Source organism: Maniola hyperantus, chromosome 15 (genome assembly GCF_902806685.2).
Source record: "Maniola hyperantus chromosome 15, iAphHyp1.2, whole genome shotgun sequence".
In the NCBI taxonomy this organism is placed as follows: domain Eukaryota; kingdom Metazoa; phylum Arthropoda; class Insecta; order Lepidoptera; family Nymphalidae; genus Maniola; species Maniola hyperantus.
The window spans coordinates 1,219,459-1,244,316 of NC_048550.1; the positions used below are offsets into that span (position 1 = coordinate 1,219,459).

At 39.9% G+C, this 24,858-nt stretch overlaps 1 protein-coding gene and 1 non-coding gene across 2 annotated transcripts; both read right to left on the bottom strand.

The window, feature by feature from the left end:
• Window positions 1-2,944: 2,944 nt before the first annotated feature.
• On the bottom strand, window positions 2,945-23,165 carry LOC117989102 (uncharacterized). Its single transcript, XM_034976409.2, has 19 exons — window positions 23,027-23,165; window positions 19,857-20,000; window positions 19,094-19,218; window positions 18,145-18,317; window positions 17,824-17,957; window positions 17,314-17,525; window positions 16,844-17,032; window positions 15,948-16,090; window positions 15,344-15,495; window positions 14,959-15,137; window positions 13,882-14,069; window positions 11,462-11,610; window positions 9,503-9,760; window positions 7,989-8,172; window positions 6,896-7,299; window positions 6,077-6,246; window positions 5,330-5,439; window positions 4,678-4,819; window positions 2,945-4,215 (listed from the first exon to the last, which is right to left on the bottom strand). The coding sequence occupies exons 2-19, from the start codon at window positions 19,996-19,998 to the stop codon at window positions 3,796-3,798; spliced, it is 3,474 nt and encodes a 1,157-aa protein (XP_034832300.1). The 5' UTR covers window positions 19,999-20,000; window positions 23,027-23,165; the 3' UTR covers window positions 2,945-3,795.
• TRNAT-AGU (transfer RNA threonine (anticodon AGU)) lies at window positions 12,797-12,870 on the bottom strand. Its single transcript has one exon. It is a non-coding gene; the product is annotated as a tRNA-Thr (tRNA).
• Window positions 23,166-24,858: the final 1,693 nt, after the last annotated feature.

Sequence of the window (24,858 nt, forward strand, 5' to 3'; positions counted from 1 at the left end):
ATCAATCCACACTTGATAGGCGTGGTAAACTGGGGCCTAAACCCTTTTTGTTCTGAGAGGCGACCCGTGTTTAGTACTGAGCTAGCGATGGGTTGGTCATGATGAGAATGATAATATTAAAATGAATAGTGGTACATTTTAAATATATCGATAGCTGTACGATATTTCTTATTAAGAATATTATCCAAGTTCATTATGCTGATATTCCCTTTCCCCTCCAACTAAACCACTTTATCCCTCCTTTTTCTACAACCACGCGCTACTGTAAGCAATTTCACCCTCACCACCTGGTTGTCTTGTGTACTTAGACCGTACGTTGTGCCAGATCCTTCTTTCCACGCACATGCAAACTGTAGAACCAACTCTCATCGGCGGTGTTTCCACTAGATTACAAGATGGAGCCCGATTCTCATTTCCGAGATTAGTTTTGGAAGGAAGGATTGAGGGCCAAAGACGCAAATGGTTGGACGATATAAGGGGGTGGACAGGGCTTAGTTACCCAAAGTTGAAAGAGGCGGCTTTAAATAGAGAAGCTTTTCGCATGATGACCACGAAACTTCGTTTTGAAGAAGGCACGCGATGATGATGATAACATGGGGTTATTCAAGGGGTGGACCAACTAATTCTCAAAAGTCCGGCAACGCATCGGCAGTTCCTCTGGTGCTACAAATGTTCATGGGTGGCGGTAATCACTGACCCGCCTGCCTGCTCGTTTGCTCGCTATCTCTATTTAAAAAAACTAACCGTTAACCTTGTGCTAGGAGTAGGTACGACAATAGTGCAACGGGTGGGGTTTGTATGGGTGGGGAATGTATATGTATATACTTTGATAAAAATTTATAGGTATAATAATATAGTTAATATAGAATAGAATAGAATAGGATGTTTTTTTTATTCATGTAAACTTTTTAAAAGTGCTTATGAATAGTCAGGTAGTTTTAATTTACCACTGGTTCGGAATGCCGTTCCTACCGAGAAGAACCAGCAAGAAACTCGGCGGTTGCTCTTTTTAATTTTTCAATTTACAATGTTATTATACCGTACTATACAAGCCATTGCAGCCCAGTGCATTGCTGGAGCGAGTCAAATCCAAGCTTTTTTATCGTTTACATAGTCTGCGACTGTATAATATGCTTTTTTTAGGAGCATACTTTTAACACATTTTTTAAACTTGTGTAAAGGCAAGTCTAAAATTGCTTGTGGAATTTTATTATAAAATATTACACTCATTCCCACAAATGACTTTCGCACCTTCCAGAGGCGGAGCGCAGGAGTAGCTAGCTTATTTTTGTTTCTAGTTTGCCTATCATGGAGATCACTGATTTTTTTGAATTTTATAGAAAAACAAACTGTAAATAAATAATGTAAGAGACTAACAAAATGTATACCCAAAAGAGAACTCTGACACAAATCGGAGGATTTCCGATGATTTTAATAAAAATAAAAAATAAAAAAAACGAGTGGGGTTTGATTGAACCCGCAACCCGTTGAGGAATTATAGGTGCGTGAGCGTTATAGCTACGATATTATATCGATACTTTTTGGTATTTCCGACATCCCTAGTTGCGGGTAAAAGCGTGTTGTCCCGGTTTACAGTCGTGAACCAGGTCACGGTGGCCGCGTAGGGGCCTTCCTGTCTAAATGGCCACCCGGCCTCACCTGCCCCAGTGCCCGTCGGGTACGTGAACTTGCCTCTTCAACTACGAGTAGGTACATAGGTACCTGACCCGTACTTAGCTTAATGCGGTATATATAATATGCGGATAATAGCCAAGTAGTTAAGACGTCGCGTCGGTCTCTTATTCAGAGTGTCCAGAGTTCGACACACCTCTACACTCTAGAGTGGGGCGCCCTCCAGAGTCCAGCATAATTGACCGATAAGAAAACTGGTCAAGTGCGAGTCAGGCTCGCGCAGGGTTCCGTACTAATGTCGTAATTTTTCGACATTTTTCACGATAACTCAAAAAATATGATGCATAAAAATAAATAAAAATCTGTTTTAGAATGCACAGGTGAAGCCCTTTCATATGATACCCCACTTAATGTAGTTATCTTACTTCGAAAATAGAAAATTCTGATTTTTAGTTCATGACCACAATTTAATTTTTTTTTGTGATGTAACCACAAATTCATGGTTTTCAGATTTTTCCCCTAATGTCTGCTATAAAACCTACCTACCTGCCAAATTTCATGATTCTAGGTCAACGGGAAGTACCCTGTAGGTTTCTTGACAGACAAACAGACAGACAACAAAGTGATCCTATTAGGGTTCCGTTTTTCCTTTTGAGGTACGGAACCCTAAAAAGTGTTATTGCTTGTACGACAACGGTATGGAACCCTTCGTGTGCGAGTCCGACTCGCACTTACCTGATTTTATTATTACTTGTTACGGCAATAGGAAAATTGTGAAATTGTGAAAATTTCAACTATTCTACCTACTTTACCTATTATGGTTCATGATATACAACCAGCTGGCAGACAGACAGTCAGCCCAGGCCCAGTAACTAATATTACTTAGGGTTCCGTTGCCACCCTTTTTGTACGGAACCCTAAAAATGTTGTAGGATTATGTAAAAAGTAATGTCATTCTGTTACCGTTGTTTATGTTTTTTCTTCCTGAGTGCTTCGTAGCTTCGAGCGGTAAAGCGATTAGTAGGGAGTACCCGATAGAATATAGCCATGACAGTCTAGTAGTTACAACGTCTTCCTGCTGTTCGGGAGGTCGGGGGTTCGATCCCGGGCACGCAACTCTAAATTTTCGTAGTTAGGTTCTTTTTACAAAATTAAATATCACTCGCTTTAACGGCGAAAAAAACATCGTGAGGAAACCTGCATGCCTGAGAGTTCCCCAAAATGTATTGCATCCTCGACTTAACAATTTTCTTAAGTGGTAAATAAAAAAAAATAGTATTCAATTCATTAGTACATTTTATTTTCAATCACAAACACCTAAAACACCAATTTTTCATTCTACATTTTGTACAAATGTCTACTTACTTATAGTCTAATTAAGGTGTTTCATGTAAGTACATAATGTAAATAAAATCCTTACTTATTTTTTGTGATTAATGGTATTATTTATGGCGTCAATTTATGGCGAAAAATTATTCGAAAGTGCGTCAAAACTGAGGTTATGTTCAGAGTTCCTTTGTAAACCCCTTTTTCACATGTCGTAATAGCTCATATATCATTATCTTACAAATTCTACAATTGATAATCAAATAGTGTACAATGGTAACCAATTTGAATAATAACTTTGAGTTTATTATTACTTAGGCTGAGATTTATAGAGCGCACTTTGACTTTGCTCAGACTTAAGATTGAGTTAAAACGAGACAGATTTATGTGAGAGATATAGCTCTGTCTCGTTTTAACTCTGTCTTAAGTCTAAGCTAAGTCAGAGTGCGCTCAATAGATCTCACCCTTAGAGCTACTAGAGCCCGTGTGTTAGGGGCCAGTGCCTTCCCATACATATATAGTGGTTGCACTTAAAATTAATTACGAACAAATATTTTTCTAAATTAAATAATCTGTTCTACTTTGCTCGTGTCTTGTATCTCTTACTTACGTCTTACTTATATTCTACTAGATGATAACCGTGACTTCGTCCGCGTGGATTTAGGGATTTAGGATCGCTTCAACTTTCCGGGATAAAAAGCCTATGTCCTTCCCCGGGATATAAGCTAACACTGTACCAAATTTCAACAAAATCGGTTGAACGGTTGGGCCGTGAAAAGCTAACAGACAGACAGACACACTTTCGCATTGATATTATTAGTATGGATTCTGTGTATTTCAATCAATAGTAACCCTACTAATCCTATACGAATCTCCCACAATATTAGCAGTACTATATCTCTGAAAGAAATTACTCTTAACATCTAAACCCGTTTCCGCTGTAGTGTCGTTTATAGCTGTTACTACATCATTAGTCCTTTTACCATTTCTCTGACCTAGACTCAAATTGTACCTAGTTATTTCTAGACCTAGATTTTTGGAACTGAAAGTTCTGCCTAGTGATTTAGTTCTTTTTACAGTGAATCTATCTTTGGGTATCTTAATGTCGTATATTGGGTTGATTATGCCTGTATATTGTATGTTGGGATTTAGTGGTAGTGGGGCTTTATGGGAGAGTTTGAGTGGGCTTATTTGTAGTTGATTCATATTTTGCTCCATTTTTTGGATCGGTGGTGATATGTCTGGGTAGCGTTTTAACTGAAAAGAAAAAGTAATAATGAGTAACATAATAATATTTTAGCGCTTAAACAATCGTGAGTGTCCATATTAAACATATCTTACACCCGGCTTTACTCTCGTGTTTAGTGGACGTTAGCCCGACTAGTTTCGAACCCATCCGGGTCCTTTTTCAAGGTGTCAGTTCGCGCACGCGTCGCGGTTGAGACTGGGCGTCGCGCGCGAACTGACACCGGGGGAGGGACAGCTGTAGATCGTCGAGACGCGTGCGGGAACTGACTCCTTGAAAAAGACCCCGGATGGGTTCGAAACTAGTCGGGCTAACGTCGACTAAACACGTGAGTACAGCCGGGTGTAAGATATATATAACATTTTATAATATTACTTAGTATGGTCACAAGGTGGATATGAAAGTTGAACTATGGTAATGTACATGAAACCAAAACATCAAAGTGGATTTCAGGCATGTTTCAGGTGTCATACCTTCTTGTCCCTACTTGATTGTCTCGGCAACGGAGGTGGTTGAGGAGCCTCGTCCCCGGACATGTAGTCTGGTGGCTTCGGTCGATACCTCTGTGGAGCGTCTTGCAACTTCACATCTGTTTCTGGTAGCTTCCATATTGTACTAAATTGAGTAAAAATCATAATGAAAATAATAAAACCAACTAAAAATATTATAAGTTCGTTTGGTCGGACAATTTAAGAAATAGTTTTGTTAAGTTGGGTATTCTTTCTAATAGGAGGACCTATATAAAACTTTTCATGGATGAAACTAGTTAAAGTGTTATGTTATACTTATGTATCTTTCATTTGTGTGCAATAAAGATTTAAAAAGCCTGAAGGATTAAAAAGATAATATTCTTTGTTTGTAGTTTTTTAACCGAAAACCGAACCAATAAAATAATTTCCTTTGTGAAAGAAAAAAAAAGAAAAGAAAGAAAAATTTCCTTTGTCACTAATCTTCTCAGTAAATAAGTAGGTATAGGTGGTATCAAAAATATCTCCCCAGTAAAGCTTTACCTCAAGTTCTCTACTCGGTAATATTATGTCAAAGTCTGTAGGACTAACAAAATGTAATTTTTTTTTTTAAGTTGAAGGTTTTTTCAGAAGAAAGGGTTTATCCACATAAACTTACTCAGTAGAACGTTCCGTAGATCGAGCACGGGAAGCTCGTGAGAGCCTGTGCAGTGCGAACAGAGCACCTTCGCTGGACTCGCCCAGCCATGCACAAAGCTCCTGTAGAATCTGTATCATCAGAAAAAATCTATCAAGTGTGAGTTCCGAAACCACCCCAAAGGAAAGTACAAGATATAAAACTTTTATCCACAACACTGCAAGTTAATCGTGGACAGCGCCATCTATGATGTGATTTAGTAAACTAATTAATTGTTCGTGAACATAATGTTTTTGTGATATAATCAAAAATTCACGGTTTTCGGATTTTTCCCTTTACTATAAGACAATATGCTATAAGACATTGCTACCTGTCAAATTTCATCATTCCAGGTCAACGGGAAGTATGCGGCAGTTGAGATGCCTGACCTACTCGTATCGTACTCGTATTACCTACTCGTCCTGAACCAACCGTTCTGCGTGTTTTATATCTGTTGATCCAGATTTTGCTACTCGTCAAGTCACCCAGTCTCTTGTGCTGTATATAATCTACTTACCGTGAACTTCCCTCGCAACAGAAGCGCATGAAGTAGATCCCCCAGTGCTAGATGCAGTGCACCGACACAGCGACTGGCTATAAGAGCCAGGGGAGGTGCCTGCCCTCTCACCCACTGGTCTTGAACCAACCGTTCTGCGTATTCTATATCTGTTGATCCAGATTTTGCTTCTCGTCAGGTCACCCACTCTCTTGTGCTGTATATCTACTTACCGTGAACTTCCCTCGTACCAGAAGGGCATGAAGTAGATCCCCCAGTGCTAGATGCAAAGCACCGCCACAGCGACTGGCAATAAGGGCCAGGGGAGATGCCTGCCCTATCATCCATTCGTCTTGAACTGACCACGCTCCGTCTTCAGCGTCTGATGTTGCAGATTCTTCCACTGTGACAAAAAAACATACTAGAACGTAGAATATAATTATTATTATTTTAAGAAATATTATCCAATGAAGACTAATATTCCCCTTTTCCCTCTAACTAAGCATTAAGCTTTAAGGTGACGCAGGACGCTCGACCAAAATTGGCAGCGCACGTGGGTAACATGTTTGCTTTTCACTTGTCATTGTATGAGAAAGTTGAGAGGCACGATGATTTTCACTGAAATCAAGCGCGCGAAAAGGGTTTAGGAAAAGTATTTTTGAGAAAAAACTGCTGAATTTATGTTTGCAAAGTAAAGTTATTTCAACTAATGAATAAATAAACAACGTCTAATGATAAATTGTTTTAGAATTTTCATATCCCTAATCTTATTTATTTACGCCCAAAGTTGTCATTAATTAAGTGTTAAAATAGGAATCTTTTGAGCCTCGTAACTTTTAAATCAATATTTTTTTCAATATTTTATTTATCAATAAACCTAGATAATGACGAGATAAATCGATATAATTCTTAGTTTTGTGCGTACAATATCGAATATTGTTGTATTTTCCCTCCTACGTTTGTATGGAGAAAGCACCGAAGTGAGCTACCTTTGCATTGCCTGAATGCTGCTTTTTATCATGACTTGGAAAGTAAGAGTAGACCATACTTACCACACAAAGCCTCCTTCACGCCATTGATAAAATCCAGAGTCTCAAGTATACTGGGTCTACTCAATGCATCCTTTTCCCTCACACTAGACCCAGCAGAGCGTGGTCTTTCCCTCAACTCCCGAATACTTTCCACGGGTTCCGTATACACCAAACTCTTCAACGTATGGTACTTCCTCCTTAAAGTTTTAGTGTCTGATTGATTCGTGATGGAAATTTCTGGAAAACCGTAGGATGTAGCCGGTCTTCTACGCCTGGATCTTCGCCTGACTTTTGGAAGGTCTGTTTCTTGGGATGCAGAAGGAATGATGTCAGGTTTGGTCGTATTCCTCCAGTAGCTCCCATTTTGGACGCTTGCTAGAATTTCTTCTGTACTCCCGTGTCTTGATATTTGTTTTGATTGTGATCTGTAATCCAAGATAACTGTCAATGAGATCATTAGAGATTATATGCTGTTTGTTATTTGTCTGATTTGTCTATAACTGTAGAACTAAAGCTAAGGTGAGTATAATTATTTAGTGCAGGCAAGTATCTTGTCCAGATAAGCCAGCAGCGCTTAAAATAGTTACCAGCGAAATTTTTACATGAATTATTTTACTTAAAGACATCAAGATCGACATGGTTGATGGCACGAGCACAGGATACCATAGTACGAGTATCAGTTCAGAAAATTGTCTCACCTAAATGAGGCAAAATTTCCATAAATATCAATAGTACCTGGGAAGAAAAGGCGGTGATAGAGCCTAGTGGTTAAGTAAGATGTTGGCCTTCTATTCGGGAGGTCAGGTGTTCGATCCCGGGGACACACGTTTTAAGCAATTAAATATCACTTGCTTAAAGCAAGAAAAAGGTGAAGAAAAATATCTTGAGGAGACCTGCATGCTTGAGAGTTCTCCAAAACGTTCTCAACTTGTGGGAAGTCTGCCAATCCGCACTTAGCCAGCGTGGCAGACTGACCAAACCCTTGTTATTCTGAGAGGAGACCCGTGCTCAAAAGTGAACCGGCGATGGATTGATCATGATGATAACTCTCACCATATTAATTCACCCCAAGATTGGCTGTTCCACTGGACCTTAAAAAAAGACAAGAACCTACCTGCCCACTAAGGCTGTGGTAAAAGCAGCCAAAACACAACGTCTTGCTAATCTCAGCTTGGCTTCCGCCTTATCCCTCCGACTCAAGGTCAGAACCCGCGCGGACCTGTGTTCTCTTCTCGAAGGGAGCTTTACTGGATACGACACTGCTAGCCCTTCGCCCGTTGGAAACACCAGCCGGAAGTCTGAAAATAAAAACCGGTTAAGTGCGAGTCGGACTCGCGCACGAGGGGCTCCATACCATCGTACAAGACACTGCGTATTTTTAATTTTTAGACTTCCGTACCTCAAAAGGAAAAAAGAAATCCATAAAGGATCACTTCGTTATTTCTGTGTGTCAGTCAATTCGGGCGAATCAAAATTTATAGAGTACCTCCCGCTGACCTCAAACCTGAATCAATACAGCACAAGGCACACACGCAAGGGTGGAGGCGCACATCGTTGGTGCGCCTCGGATGAGTAGTAGGAGACCTCGTGAGTGGGTCCCTGGTGGAGAGTCCCCCTCGGCGGACGTCGCTGGCTTTGTAAACGCATTTCCCAGCGACAAAAAAAACTAAACTTCGTTAGCACCCTTGGGGTACGGAACAATAAATAAGTACGCAAACCATGTCCCACATTATTATTTCAGTAGACATATATCAGGAATATGAAACACATTTTTCATCTAAAACAAAAAGTTCACAGCTTCAATAAGATCCCTCGAGGATTAAACATTTCACTCCGGCACGCGGCATAGCGTTCCGCACGAATACGTTAACATTTTAATATTACCAGCGAGAGATGAGCTGTAGAGTATTTAGTAAAGGAAGGATTCATTATAAGTGTGATAGGTCACACTGATCTGGCGGATATGTTAATGTGTCGTAGACAGCTGTTCGAAGATGGAGGGATTATTATTACTAGGCATTTGTAATACATAAGAAGGGTGTGAGTTGTGATTAGGTATTATAATAATTAGTATAAGTCCCGCAAAATTCTATTGCGCTGGAACCATGTCTAATTTTCGTATTACAGAGAACTATAAAACGAAAAAATAGATGTCGCCACAGGATCTTCCATCTCTCGCCAGAGATTCTCAATCACGCTAACGAAATTTTCTCTACGGAGCACAATAATGGTTGGGTCAGTTGGGTCCCCGAACATAGCAAAAGTCCGGAACTTCCTATTGTTACCATTGAGCGTATATCCCCCGTATGCCCGACAAACAACTTGGGCCTGGAGCAGCGTAGTGGGAGAACATTGGCAAATCCGGGAAGCGGAAGTCGACATATCAACCAATCGCGTACACTCGCGCTGACTGATCAACCAATCGAGTGCACCCGCCATTCGCCAGCCAATCGCGTTAACGCTCAAGTTGTTTGCCGGGCACGGTACAAGACTTACCTTGGCTAGTGACATAGGCTACTTGTTATCCCGGAAAATCAAAGAGTTCCCACGGGATTTTTAAAAACATAATTCCATGCGGACGTAGTTGCGGGCATCAGCTAGTGAACAAATAAATATAAAAGGACTTACCAAAATGTCGATATCGGTCCACCAGGTCAACCAGCGCCTTTGCCCATGTGAACCTCTTAGCGGCATCCAGCAACCCCACACACGGCTCCATACCATCGTGGACCTTCAAGCAGTACTCCTTCAGACCTTCAAACTCCCCCGTACACTTCTTGGCTTCGAAGTCTTCGAGGAACCAGGAGTTTTCTGATGCGGTTACATGTAGGTCGTTGAGGAATGGTTTTAGTACTGGGCCCAGGTATTTCTTGTCATCTTTCGCTCCTGTAAGTATTCATTCAAGATGTAAGAATGGTGGAGGTTTATTGATTTGAATGAAAGAAAACTTTTTATTTGAACATGAAACTTTTTTTTATTTATTTATTGATCAAAACATAGGTACACAGTACATTTAAACATACTTACTTACGAGAACTAATACATAAAATACATAAGAACAAACCAATTTGTTAAGTAGGTATACAGAAAAATAAAACTAGGTAATTCAATTAATAAATAAACAAAAGATGTGATGTAAAATAAATAAAATAAAAATATTTAATTAAGTAGATATTATTACAATAATTATTCTATTAAATAAACTTAAATCTAATCTCTTAATTAATTAATTAATCTTAGCGGCATCCAGCAACCCCACACACGGCTCCATACCATCGTGGACCTTCAAGCAGTACTCCTTCAGACCTTCAAACTCCCCCGTACACTTCTTGGCTTCGAAGTCTTCGAGGAACCAGGAGTTTTCTGATGCGGTTACATGTAGGTCGTTGAGGAATGGTTTTAGTACTGGGCCCAGGTATTTCTTGTCATCTTTCGCTCCTGTAAGTATTCATTCAAGATGTAAGAATGGTGGAGGTTTATTGATTTGAATGAAAGAAAACTTTTTATTTGAACATGAAACTTTTTTTTATTTATTTATTGATCAAAACATAGGTACACAGTACATTTAAACATACTTACTTACGAGAACTAATACATAAAATACATAAGAACAAACCAATTTGTTAAGTAGGTATACAGAAAAATAAAACTAGGTAATTCAATTAATAAATAAACAAAAGATGTGATGTAAAATAAATAAAATAAAAATATTTAATTAAGTAGATATTATTACAATAATTATTCTATTAAATAAACTTAAATCTAAAAAAAACAACATTATATTAAAACTAAAATAAATTTAAATTAATTTAAAACCTCATCGAGACCACCGCAGCGGGGCATTGTACCCAAGATGCTGGTTACCAAACAAAATACCCATCATGCTGCAGCATGCTGCAGCAAGCTGCAGCACTTGTTTACATATTAATATTTATACAGGCGCTTAAACAAGTAATTTTATAAATAAATTCGAAGGCCTTTCATGTGCCTTTAACCATCGATGCCTTCATACCCGCACGTCGCCCGCGTTATTTCACACCAGGTTAGACCACCAAGATAACTATATGAAGTGGGGTATCATATGAAAGGTCTTCACTTGTGCATTCTAAAACAGATTTTTATTTATTTTTATGTATCATAGTTTTTGAATTATCCTGCAAAATGTCGAAAAAATACGACTGTAGTACGGAACCCTCATTGCGCGAGCCTCACTTGCCCTTGGCCGGTTTTTTTAATTCATTATCACGGTTGACCTCACTCACACCTGATGGCAGATGGATAGTGATGATGTGGCCTAAAACGGGACGCGTTTACCGTTTACGCGTTTAAGATGCCTATTCATTTTAAGAACACATTTGAACAGAAACACAGATCGTTATTCGTATGAGGAATGATGGCGCAAAACTGTTCGTGTGTGTCACCGAGTATAAACCTCTGTGGTGTGTGTAGATGTAATGTCGAATATGGATGGAAATTAACCCGACGTCTTGCAGTTCGGTGGTTAAAAGTTGAGAGAAGATCAAAAAGTTCCTGAGACCAGCCATCAGAGGTACATCGATCACAAACATAAGAAAGATTTATATTGACCTTTATAAAGCCAATGTAGTACATTCTTCATGACTGTGAGGTCATCGGTGAGGTCCTCCTTCCGGACGTCAGGGTCTCTTCGGACTGCATCAATGAGGCAAGCTGACGATGCGTCGTAGTAGTCCTTGAGTTTGTTCCACTTCTTGGACCTACAGCAATAGAATAGAATAGAATAGATTTTTATTCAAATAAACTTTTACAAGTGCTTTTGAATCGTCAACTAGTTTAATTTACCACTGGTTCGAAATGCCGTTCCTACCGAGAAGAACCAGCAAGAAACGCGGCGGTTGCTCTTTTCAAGAGATCAATTTACAATATTATTATACCATACTGTACAAGAAATTGCAGCCCCGTACATTGCTGGAGCGAGTCAAATCCAAGCTTTCAATATCACTACTTATCACTATCTACATATTATATACTTATAAAAGGAAAAGCTGACTGACTGACTGACTGATCTGCTAACGCAAAGCTCAAACTACTGGACGGATCGGGCTGATATTTGGCATGCAGATAGCTATTATGACGTAGGCATCCGTTAAGACAGGATTTTTGAAAATCAACCCCTTCGGGGTTGAAATCCGGGTTTGAAATTTGTGTAGTCCACGCGGACGAAGTCGCGAGCCTGAACTAGTCCGTATTATAAATGCGAAAGTGTATTTGTCCTTCAATCACGCCGCAATCGAGCAATTTCAAAACAGTTCGGTGTTATTTTTTGCATGGATATACTTAATAACCCATCGGGGTGATACGATATCAGTATATGATAGCCACCGAGCCTTCACCGACCTGATTTGACATTGGTTGTTTCTACATTGCTGCTTCACTACGTAATATCTAAATGATTTTTCGTCGAAAACCTTCAATGGATTAAAAATAAATGTCAAATGAGTTCAGCGCCTATCATTCACAGCTAGACGTAGGCTATTTTTATTCCGGAAAATCAAAGAGTTCCCACGGGATTTCAAAACCTATTTTATTCCATGTGGATGAAGTCGCGGGTATCATCTAGTTAGATAATTATAAACGCAAAATGTGTCTGTCTATCTGTCCGTTTCCATCTTGACAAAGGCACAAAGAGGGCTAACATTCTGGATTGGCCTAGGATTTATCCTAGATAATAAAAACGAGTAGGTACTGCTATCATAAACACCTTGCGTCTTGCACTTGTAACGATAAGACAAACTTGCAGCCAAAACGGCTAAATAAATAATTAGGATTTTGAATTTATGATTGGTGATGAAGATATAAAATTAAAATATTTCCTGAAATAAATAATCAAATCAACATTTAATTTAATCGAAAAATAAAAAAAGGCGAAACTTTTCCCCATCTAGGCCCCGGCGAGATTCGAACTCGCGATCTCCTGTTTACTAGACAGGCGCTTTAACCAACTAAGCCACGGCGCCGATGTGTCGATCGACGAAATTGTGCAACTATAACTACTACTGCACTGTTGGCACAAAAGCTGCACCTCCAAATCCAAACCGTTTCAACGCAAAAACATAGGGTAGGTACTTCTCGACCGACAATCATGAGAGTTCACAGGTAGCAATATCTTATAAGTAGCACAAGTAAAGGAAAACCGTGAATTTGTAGTTACATTACCAAAAAAAATAAAAAAGCACAGGATGTCTTCTCCGTTTGTCCTAGGCCAAGACGGGGGACAAGTGCGAAATATTAAACCATAAATATTACCCACTAGCTGATGCCCGCGACTTCGTCCGCGTGGAATTAGGCTTTTTAAAAATCCCGTGGGAACTCTTTGATTTTCCGGGATAAAAAGTAGCCTATGTCACTCTCCATGTCTCTATCTATAGGTACCCATGCAATCCATCACGTCAATCCATTGCACCGTTGCGACGTGATTGAAGGACAAACCAACAAACCAACAAACCAACAACCAACAAACAAACACACTTTCGCATTTATAATAAGGGTACTGATTAATAATATTAATAATTGTATATTATTTTCTTTACCACCAAGAAGGTAGGTATACACAAGTTGTAGATTTGATTAAGATTGTGAACTTTAAAGAGCTGAAGTATAGTATTATTATTTTAAACCTCACGTATTTAGTCGACGTTAGCCCGACTAGTTTCGAACCCATCCGGTGTCCTTTTTCAAGGGAGTCAGGCATTCCGAACCAGTGGTAAATTAAAACGACCTGACTATTCATAAGTACTTGTAAAAAGTTTACATGAATAAAACACATTTTATTCTTTTATTCTATTCTATAGTCAGTTCGCGCACGCGTCGCGGTTGAGACTCCCTTGAAAAAGGACCCTAGATGGGTTCGAAACTAGTCGGGCTGACGTCGACTAAATACGTGAGTACAGCCGTTGACAGATATTATATATAATGGAAATCACTCACAATAGTTTAAACACTAAAATATTTTAAACCTGTAAAAATACCTATAAACAGCCATTTCCCGGTCGAATTCGCCCACAGCTGGCTGCAAGTTTGAGCGCGCGTGCAGAGTGAAGTAGATATCCCGCGCCTGATCCAACAGGATCGCTAGGATGTGGATCAGCTCCTCGATACTCTCTTGATGTTGTGCTGTCACTTGCAGTAAGTTAGCGCGAAATGTGCTGTGCTGATCCTGTGAGAAAATTGTGGTTGAGGTCATCACATCATGATACATCAGTTTCAGGTTTCAAGGTACATTATACAATGAAACTGCCTCGATGGTTTAGTAGCTACCTTATTAGGCTACGAATCATGAGGTCATAGGTTCGAGTCTTGGGTTGGGTCAAATAAGTTCCAGTCATACTGGATTATCATTTATCCAATTAAAGTTTTTGTTTTGGGGCTGGCAAATAGGTCACCTATAAAAAAAACAGATAAAAGAAAGTTTTTGTTGGCACGATGAACCGACGATATAAAAAGGGTGGCTAGAAAATGAATAAGGTTAACTGAAGATCGAGTTAAGGGCTGGCTCATTTTTTGCGCAGCGGATCGGCCTGGCTGTCCAGCGCGGAAATGCAGCCAGTATTCTTGGCACCATTCCACGCGGTCATGATTTATATAGTAATTAGACAAGGAAAAAAAAAAAAAAAAAAAAAAAAAAAAAAGATCGAGTGTATTATTCGATCGATCGATTCGATCGAGTATATTGAGGAAAACCTATGTATGTCATGTAGACATCATGTCGATGGCCGGTACCTAGAACGAAATAGTACCTACCTACTTGGAATACCTAATGGGCAGATTACACCTACCGAGTAGTGAAGCGAGACAGTAAAATGTCACTCGGCCGAGACAGTGCTGTGGCTGAGAAATTGCGGCGAAATTGCACTCGTTTAGGTGTTTATACCAACCGAGTACTCGGCCGAGGACACTGACTCGCCAATGTACTCGGTAGGTGTAATCTGCCCATAAATGATTTTGATTTGATTTGATTTGACCACCCGAATTCGAGGTGGACGTCTTAATAACTAACGTGCAAAGCTCGTATTGAAATGCAAGGCTGATAAAAACGGCCAACGTACGTAAGTGATCATATTCTTGCAAGCTATCAACTCCTTGATGAGTCTGTTGAGGTATGCGAGCTGATTCCTGGAGAAGCTGCCCACTCCCCCACCAGTGGGCGTCGCTGACAGGCCTTCCCAGCGGCTGATCAGCGCGGCTTCCAGTTTCTCTGATGGCGACTGGGGAATTTCCTCGCCCACTGAAAATAGGGCTATGCACATCAATTTGGTAGTGGACTGACTTAGTTTTAGAATGGAATACTCTACGTATATCTATACTTAAATGCGAAAGTATATTTGTTTGTTTGTTTGTCCTTCCTTTGTTAGGGCTGAACCCTAGCTAAGCAACCAATTGAGTTGACTTTGGCATAGAGTTGAAAGGACGGAGAGTAACATAAGTTCTTACCAGCAATCCTGTGTAGATAAAGGAGACAGTTCCTGATCGCGGCGGCGTCTTGGGTCCAGTCAGTATCGCGAGCCCCTCGCCTCACTAGCGAACTCCTCTCTATCTGGTACACGTAGCCTGCCACCCCATCGCGCTCACAAATGTATAAGAGACTAGAATATAATAAAAGAGAAGTATTAAAAGACTGTTCCACACAGATTCCACAAGAATCCACACAGATTCCACAATCCACACATGCACACCCCACTCCTACTCTTACCCCTGACTTCCATAGATTAATAAATCACCTTCAAATTCAATGTCAGAGTTATTTAGGGGTACCAACTACATTTAAAATTGGAGACCTTTGTCTTCTACGCAAGAAAAAAATCCTTAGCAATTTTACAAAATGAACCGAGGATCAATCTGCCCCCCAATTGTGTAAGAAAAACGTATCATCGTTATCGTAATCGTCAACAAATTCTGCCCTTTGATTGGCTGCGAAAAAATGTAAACAGCGAATCAACCTGCTGATTTCTGATCTCCTCTTGAAAAACCAGACTTTCCTGTCCAACAGGAAACTCTGGTTTTTCAAGAGGCCAAAAGTACCGTACTTATCACTTACTTGTCTAAAATAAGCAGCAAATGATGGGCCGCGTGTGAAGACACGCAGGCCCTCGCTGCAGCGCTCCGGTACAAGGCACAGCGATCCAACCGCCTTCGATAAGCGCACCAGGCAGCATACCGGCTTAGGAGTAAGGCTGAACCCTGCACACAGATACAAACTGCTTTTTGCTGGCTCTTCTCAGTAGGAACTGCTTTCCGAACGGTGCAGTAAATTCTTGACATGTAAGAGCCATAGATTGGCCTATGAATTTAAAATGGCTTCACCCTCTAAATGCTTAGTAGATCAGTATAAGTCCCGCAAATTGCTATTGCGCTGGAACCATGTCTCATTAACATCGAAATGACGTCATTTTGACGTCAGCCGAAATATAAACATACCATCAGCTCGAAACTTCAGTCTAGCGCTGACGTCACTGAAAAGGCGGCCACGCGCATTAGCAAATTACGGGACTTATACCAGGATCATATTCTTAAAAAAATCTGGAACCTCTCAGCGCTGTTTGCACTAAGTTTTGTTATGGGGTCATTCAACGGGCAGATAAACTTTCTAACAAGAAAGAATCATGATGATTTTACATGCATCTCCAAAGATTTGTAGATGTGGAAACTTTATAATACCACATCTAACTTCGTTGTTGAAATTAATTTGTAACGAAGAAATGTCAGTAAAGTAGTCAGTTCAAAGAATCGATAGGTGTTGAGGTCCCACGGTGCTGGGAAATGGTGACATCGCACCGGAAAGCGCAGCATGGGCAGACCCCACTATGTAGACGTAATATGACACCATGTCAAATGCTGGATCCAGGCGGCGTAAGACCGCGACTAGTGGAAAAGAGACCTTGGATCTATCGGTTCATGACGACAAGAAACCACCTCAATAATTGTCAAGCATACCTGAAAACATCCTTCTCTCATCTTGTCAACTAAACTATTGAGAGCTGCAGAGATCTTGGCCATAGAGGACAGATGTGAGGAATGTGAATCCAGGGTTGCCTCTAAGGGGGGATGCCACAACTGCCAAGTTGAAGCTCTTTCCGTATTCACTACTGATGATGGAGGGCCCACTGCTGCTGCGTAGTAACCCTACAAATATAGGAAACCTTTCTTTCTTAGCTAACTTTTGTATAAGTAAAGAAAAAGAAAAGAAAAGATGTTTATTTTCCAAACTGTGCCACACATCACATCTTATAACTAAGAGCTGGTTATTCCGGCGCTTCTTCCACCTGAGCATTAAGCCCAGCGTGCTTCAAGCAAAAGAAGCGTCGGAACAAACTGTCATGTGTGGCACAACCCGAAAAAAGTAAAGTATGCACTAGCACACACTATTATGGGACATTCCTGTCTGTCTGTACTTTTGGACTCACCCCCTGAGCACTAGTGTAATGCAGCAATGCCAATGGATGCGTCAGAGGCACTCGTGTCGTGTACGCGTGCTGGCTACAGCCCGCGGCTCTGACGGCGAGCATGAGCTTGGCCTCCGCCTCCCCCGCGCGCGCCGCACCGCCCACCCGCACCATCACCCACGCGCAGCCCTCCACTATCGCCAGACGACGCTCCAACGCCGCTTCACGTGAGGCTGGAAGGAGTTAAACAGTGTATTGGATATAGGTACAGTTCTTGCAAAGTGTCGCTACTAGATGGCATAAACAGTCGCTTCAGTACTGAGTGAACACACATGTCACACGTCACTGGCAGCAAGCGAACCGTAACACCGCGTACCGTCTGACCGTAGCGTGGTCAGCGTGAGGCGCGATCCCAGGAGACGCGGGTTCGATTCCTGCCTGCCACTGAGAGCACGCGAGGCTCCTCCGCCCTTCGACTGGGCGCAGCGGGCGATCAGCTCCACCCAGCGCTCCACTACTTTACAAACTAACCTCGCTCCAAGTAGCAGTAGGTGTAAGGTCGAGCATGAGGCAACACACTGGCACTGAGGGCACGCGAGGCTCCTCCGCCCTTCGACTGGGCGCAGCGGGCGATCAGCTCCACCCAGCGCTCCACTACTTTATCCCTGCAGAAACATTCGCGAAAAAATTTCAGTAAACATCTTTTTTAAGACCCCATGACATAACTAAAAGAGCAAGAAAGGTTACAAAAAAAAATTTATCAAAATCGGTTCACATTTGGTGGAGATATCTCGTAATAAACATACAAAAAAACATACAGTCGAATTGCGAACCTCCTCCTATATATAATACCTGCACAAATATCCAGCAGGAGTTAGGAATTCAGCCCATTTGTCTGCTTCTCGGCCGCTCAGCCTGATCTTGCCGTATCCCACTGGCCCTTCCAACAACTGACAGTCTTCACCATCATTCAACACTGGTAAAGAATCCAGTGTCACCAAGTATTCGAGAGATCGGGACCGCATCTGTATAAAGTAGCAACTACTGTTAGCTTATTGAAGTTCGTTTAATGAATTAGACAATATTTGACTCATCCGATGTCACGCGATCTGTGGTGGGGGAGCCATCTTGAATCCATTTGTATAAATACGGGTGTTTGAAGGTTTTTAGGGCAGTCTCGTTCCGACTCGAGACTCACGTCTATTAAATACTTTTGTGTTTAGGTCGCGATTTTGATTGAGTGGTAGCAATAGCAATTGCGCCCTAGTCAAATAAATAATGCAGTTAGCTTATTTAAAAGATTAAAACTTTTGAAAACCCTATTTGTGACGTCTTTGTGTTTCATATCCCCGCGCAAGCTTTATATGAGGACATTTTAATAACTTATCCAAAAATTAATTAAATTAGTTAAATTATACCTGCTCTTCTGACATGTGCTTTTACTAGCAAAAGAAATTTCTTGATGATTGATTTCTTCATGATTACCATGACTAATATTTAAAAAAGGTATTTCAGAGACCACACAGCAAACAATCTAAACTAGTACTACGAAGCACCATAAATAACAAATATGAGACAGCAGTTCCTTTACGGGACGTACCAAGGCAGTGTATGAATTTTCAATTTTAACCCTTGAGGTCAGCTGCAAGATCTTTAAATTTTCTTAGTTTCTAAATAAACATAATAGATAATATTCCAAAATATTCTTTTTGCCTAACTTTACTGATAAACTAATTCTTTGGATACAATACAATCAAAATTTATATAGGACACTCATTCTAATTTCTGCGGTTTTAGCTACCTTCTTTTCTCGATGTAGTGCGACGAGGTGGCAGCATTTAAAACGAGGGTCCCTCTGTCCGGCACCATCCACTATTCTTTGAACAAGGTTCTCCACCGCGCATTCTGTCTCCGTTGACATGCGACCTAAATAAAATAATATACATAGTCTAAATTTAAGAACAATATATTGGAACACTGAACACTGAATTCATATTTCCATGTATTGGGAAGCTAAGCTGCCTCCCGATTGTGTAAGAATAACCATTTCATCACTATCGCAATCGTCAAGAAATTCTGCCCTTTGATTGGTTGATTCATTCATAGGCATCTTCTTTCAAGAATAAGCGAATCTATGCTTCGTCACTGCCCTGCTATCTCGACGATCGACTTGCAGTCGACTAACACAAACAATTAGACATACTGCAGAACTGCAAATACTTTCCTTATACATGGCATAATATTGTAGGTATATCAAATCTATGAAAAGAGCAACCGCCGAGTTTCTTGCTGGTTCTTCTCGGTAGGAAAGGCATTTTGAACCGGTGGTAGATGCTGTTAACGATTAGATTTTTTTAATAGAGATAGCGAGCAAACGAGCAGGCGGGTCACCTGATGTTAAGTGATTACCGCCGCCCATGAACATTTGCAGCACCAGATGAACCGCCGATGCTTTACCTTTTAGGAATTTGTAATTCCTAAAAGGTCGGCAATAATTGTAAAAGTTTAATTGAATAAGAAATATTTTTATTTTATATTTTTTTAATACATTTTTCTGGACGTACCATTTTGGTCTTCTTCATGCAAAGTGTCGACATAAGAGTTGAGGGATCGGATCTGTTGAGCCGTGAAGCGCAGTCCTGATGCAGGCAGGCGCAGATCGGCACCTGGTATCTCGTTGGCCAGAGCAGAAACGCCTGACCCCATCACTATGACAACAATTGCTGGTTCTAAACTCAAAAAACTCAAACTCAAATCATTTATTCAGATTGGGAATTATTGTATACACTTTCTGATGGTCAATTGCTGAATTAGCAATACAATGATGTAGTGAAAAATATTTAATTGCTTAAAATGAACTTAAAATTCTGAAAATTAGTGCGTGCTCGAGCCCCACAGACATCCCGAATCGGTCTTAATCACTATCACGGCTCTATAGATGTGTGGTGTAGATAGATAGGTCGTAGAGTCACGTAAAAAGCAATCATGTACCGATCCCGATGGGAGATCATTCACGGCCACCTGCGCATGACCGGCGACACATAATACCGTTTCCGGCGGAAGAGACACAATCGCCATTTTGATCCACCGATATTGTGCGCATCGCCCCGCATCGCCCCGTATATAATTGCTGTTTTACAATCAATAATAATTTGTTTACACAAATTAGTTGCACGGTTGGCTGGTTTTATTAATATAATTATTGGTTATTTTATTTTCAAAGCCGAGTTTCTTGCTCGATTCAAAAGCCAAGTGCTTTCGAGACGGATGGATAGATGGACAGCGGAGGGTTCCGTACCATACTACAAAATATAACACTATTATACTGGGGCCATGGAGTCTTTAGTGCAAATAAATTTTTACGAGACATTTCACCGCGATTAATAGCCTCATCTGGTGACAGAAGGGCTGGCTCATTTTTTGCGCAACGGATCAGCCTGGCTGTCCAGCGCGGAAATGCAGCCAGTATTCTTGGCACCATTCCACGCGGTCATGATTTATATAGTAATTAGATAAGGCTAGCTTTAAGTTTTATTGTAATATTAAAAAAGGAAAAATAAAAAACACTATTATGTACTTACTTGCAGCCATTTCGAAATTTTTATTTAGCTTATTTCACACTACGGGATATAAATTATATTATAGTCCTGTCAAAATAGACATTCAAGATTACAATAATTCGCATATAGGGCTAAAAATTGGTCCGAATGTTGGGAACACCAATATATGAATTGTGAATGTCCACATCGATTTATATTGATGTTTTCAACATTCGTACAAATTTTTAACAATGTACGAATTACTGTAAACTTGAAGGTCTATTTTGACCGGACTGTTATATAATTTATATCCCGTAGAGTAAAATAAGCTTTATTCGTTGTTAAAGCAGCAGTAGAAAATATTCTTTGTAAGTAAATATACTTAGTAATAACACTCGTGAACGGTAGATAAACTGCCGAACTGCAGTTGGTGAATCAAATAAATCTCATGGGAAATCCAGGACAAGGCTGTCATTGTGCGAGTAGCCTTGTGAATATCACAATGTTAAGATAATACCAGAATAACGGCCTCTAAACGGTTAGCTAAAATTTAAATACCTGGTACTTACTCCAAATTGTGTATTTTGAGGGTTCCGTCCTACCTGTAAGGTGTCCACAGGCCCATACCTCGGTTTGTCCGTCCGTCCTTCTGCCAGTATGTCAGCGGGCAATATGTCATGAACCGTAATAGGCAAAAAATTGAAATTTTCAGTGTGTTTCTATTGCTGCTTTAACAACAAAAATAATATAAATCTCATGATGGCTATTATGTTGTACGATGGTACGGAACCCTTCGTGTGTGAATCCGACTCGGACTTGACTGGTTTAATGCTCATCTCTGGTACAAGATAACTAGCAATTACCGGTATGACATGTCGTTTATAATACGATGCCCATGTCCGAGCCTATTGTTATCGAAACAGAAGGTCGTGGCTCAGTCGACTGTGACGCATGTGTGTTACACGAAAATAATTAGTTTTTGAGAGAAATCCGTGCTCTTACAATTTTTCGTTCAATTAGCTGAAAAAGCTGTGATAGCTTAGTGGTTAGGACGCCCGTCTCCTAATCGGAGGGGGGGGGTTCGATCCCGGGTAAGCATCTTTAACTTTTCGGAGTTAAGTACGTTTTAAACAACGTTTAACGGTGAAGGAAAACATCGTGAGGAAACCTGCATGCGTGAGAAGTGAGAGTTCTTCATAAAGTTCTCAAAGGTGTGTGAAGTCTGCCAATCTGCACTTGAGCAGCGTGGTAGACTATCTACGGGTCCCTTCTCATTCTGAGAAGAGACCCGTGCTCAATAGTGGGCCGATAATGATGTCATGATACTTAATAACCGATACCTTAGATATTAATATCATAATGATCAACCCACCACCGGCTCACTACAGAGCACGGGTATCCTCTCAGAGTGAGAAGGGTTTGGCCATAGTATAACCACGCTGGCCATGTGCTGATTGGTAGACTTTACACACCTTTGAGAACATTATGGAGAACTCGAATACCACCTCGAATAATATTAATATATCAATCAGTTTTTACCTATCTCTTTTGTATGTTTACTTAGATTACACAAAACTCAATTTATTTTCAAAAAACATTACCAATATTTAACTAAGTATAATTTATCAATATCTTATCAGTAATATGCTGTCTGAAAATGTAATAATGATTAAAGTATTGCCGCAAAATCTAGCGCGGCATAGAAAAGTAAACAAAACATGAGGTCTGAATAATTGTTTGATACATCGAAAAGTGATAGCATCTTTAAAACAAGAGTGAATAGGCATCTTCTAGGTAAACGCGTCCCATCTTAGGCCGCATCATCACTTTCCATCAGGTGTGATTGCGGTCTAGCGTTTACCTATAGTGAATAAAAAAAATAAAAAAAATAGTGGTCAAGACGTCGGCCTCCTAGCCGGGAGGTACGGGATTTGATTCCGGGCACGCACCTCTAACTTCTCAGAGTTAGCGCGTTTGAGAAGAAAACATCGTGAAGAAATGATTTTTTTTTTACTTTTTTTTCTAGCAATACGGCACCGCTATTCATTTAAACTCTCACAATGCTTTTATAAACTCAGCATTTTTTTTTATTCAGTACTTAATAAATTTGAAAAATATTTTGTTCCGTTTTAATAACTAATTTATACGAAACTACAATACTTTTTATAGGTTCTTACTGATTTTTTTAAACGTACCTTTCACGTAGGAATCCAAACACTCACGAATCAAAAACACAGCAAAAACTTAAAACTTTACGTCAACAATTTTTCGCGCGTAATTTAATTTGTTTTTTTCAGCGCGGCGGCATTGAATGAAACGGCTCGACACTCGCCAAGCGCGGGAAACAAGTGTTTTGTTATAGCCTTGTAATAGCGGGCGTGTTTAGCGGGGCTATGATCGGAAGTACTTAGGTACTTACCTAATATTTTATACTGTATAATATAGTAAGGGCCGACTAGTTAGGAAAATGTTCTCCATTTTTAAAAATTCTAAATAATAACGTATATGAAACGGAATCCCTCCGCTACGAGTGTCTGTCTATACGCTAATCTTAAAAAGTACTTAGAAACTTTTGAATGAATTAATTTCATTCGGTATTCATATGGTTTTCACTAATTGATAAGTAGGTATACTCGTAAGTAGATATAATATAATATAATATAATATTTATTTATTTAATTTATAATTTAATTTTTATTTAATTTTAATTTTTTTTAATTTATATAATTATTATTATTGTGTATAACAGAGTGGATAAATGATAAGCAGAGGAAGAGGCGACCATAGCTCTACATTTATTCAATACCCGCGACTTCGTTCATGTGGATTACACTTTCAAACCCGTCATAATAGCTATCTGCATGCCAAATTTCAGCCCGATCCGTCCAGTAGTTTGAGCTGTGCGTTGATAGATCAATTAGTCAGTCAACTTTTCCTTTTATATATTTAGAAGATTTAGACTATTTGATAATGCCCACGAAATTATCGGCGTGGATCTAGGCTTTCAAAAACCCTTTGGGAACTCTTTAATATTTCGGAAATATTGTATACCCAGTACCCACGTATGGTCCAATATAATTGACTGCCTCCAGAATATTTTTAGGCACGCTATAAAACTGAATTATCTATCCGATTTAAAATTCAACATGCAATACTTGTAAACCTACTTTAGTTTGAGGGTGTTGGAATTAATAGCCGCCATTACTTGCCCGTCAGTGCACGCGGCTCAAATACTTGCCTTATCACTTATCAATGTCTGTCTGTTTTACGACACCACAGAATTCAGAATCTAATAATATTTATATAGAAGTGGTAACGCGCAGATGAGTAGTGAAACACCTGTGCACATTATTTAAAAAAAACCGGCCAAGTGCGAGTCAGGCTCGCGCAATGAGGGTTACGTACTTCAGTCGTATTTTTTCGACATTTTGCAGGATAATTCAAAAACTATGATACATAAAAATAATTAAAAATCTGTTTTAGAATGCACAGGTGAAGACCTTTCATATGATACCCCACTTGATATAGTTATCTTTCTTAGAAAATTGAAAATACTAACTATTAGTTCATGACCACAATTTAATTTTTTTTGTATGATGTAACCACAAATTCACGATTTTCAGATTTTTCCCCGAATGTCAGCTATAAGTTCTTACCTATCTGCCAAATTTCATAATTCTAGGTCAACGGGAAGTACCCTGTAGGTTTCTTGACAGACCGACAGACAGACAACAAAGTGATCCTATAAGGGTTCCGTTTTTCCTTTTTTTGACAAAACTATTGAAACCGCTTATTAAAACTTACTTTTCACTAGCTGATGCCCGCGACAACGTCCGCGTGGAATTAGGTTTTTTAAAAATCCCGTGGGAACTCTTTGATTTTCCGGGATAAAAAGTAGCCTATGTCACTCTCCAGGTCTATATCTATACCCATGCAAAAAATTACGTCAATCCGCTGCACCGTTGCGACGTGATTGAAGGACAAACCAACAAACAAACATACTTTCGCATTTATAATAAGGGTATTG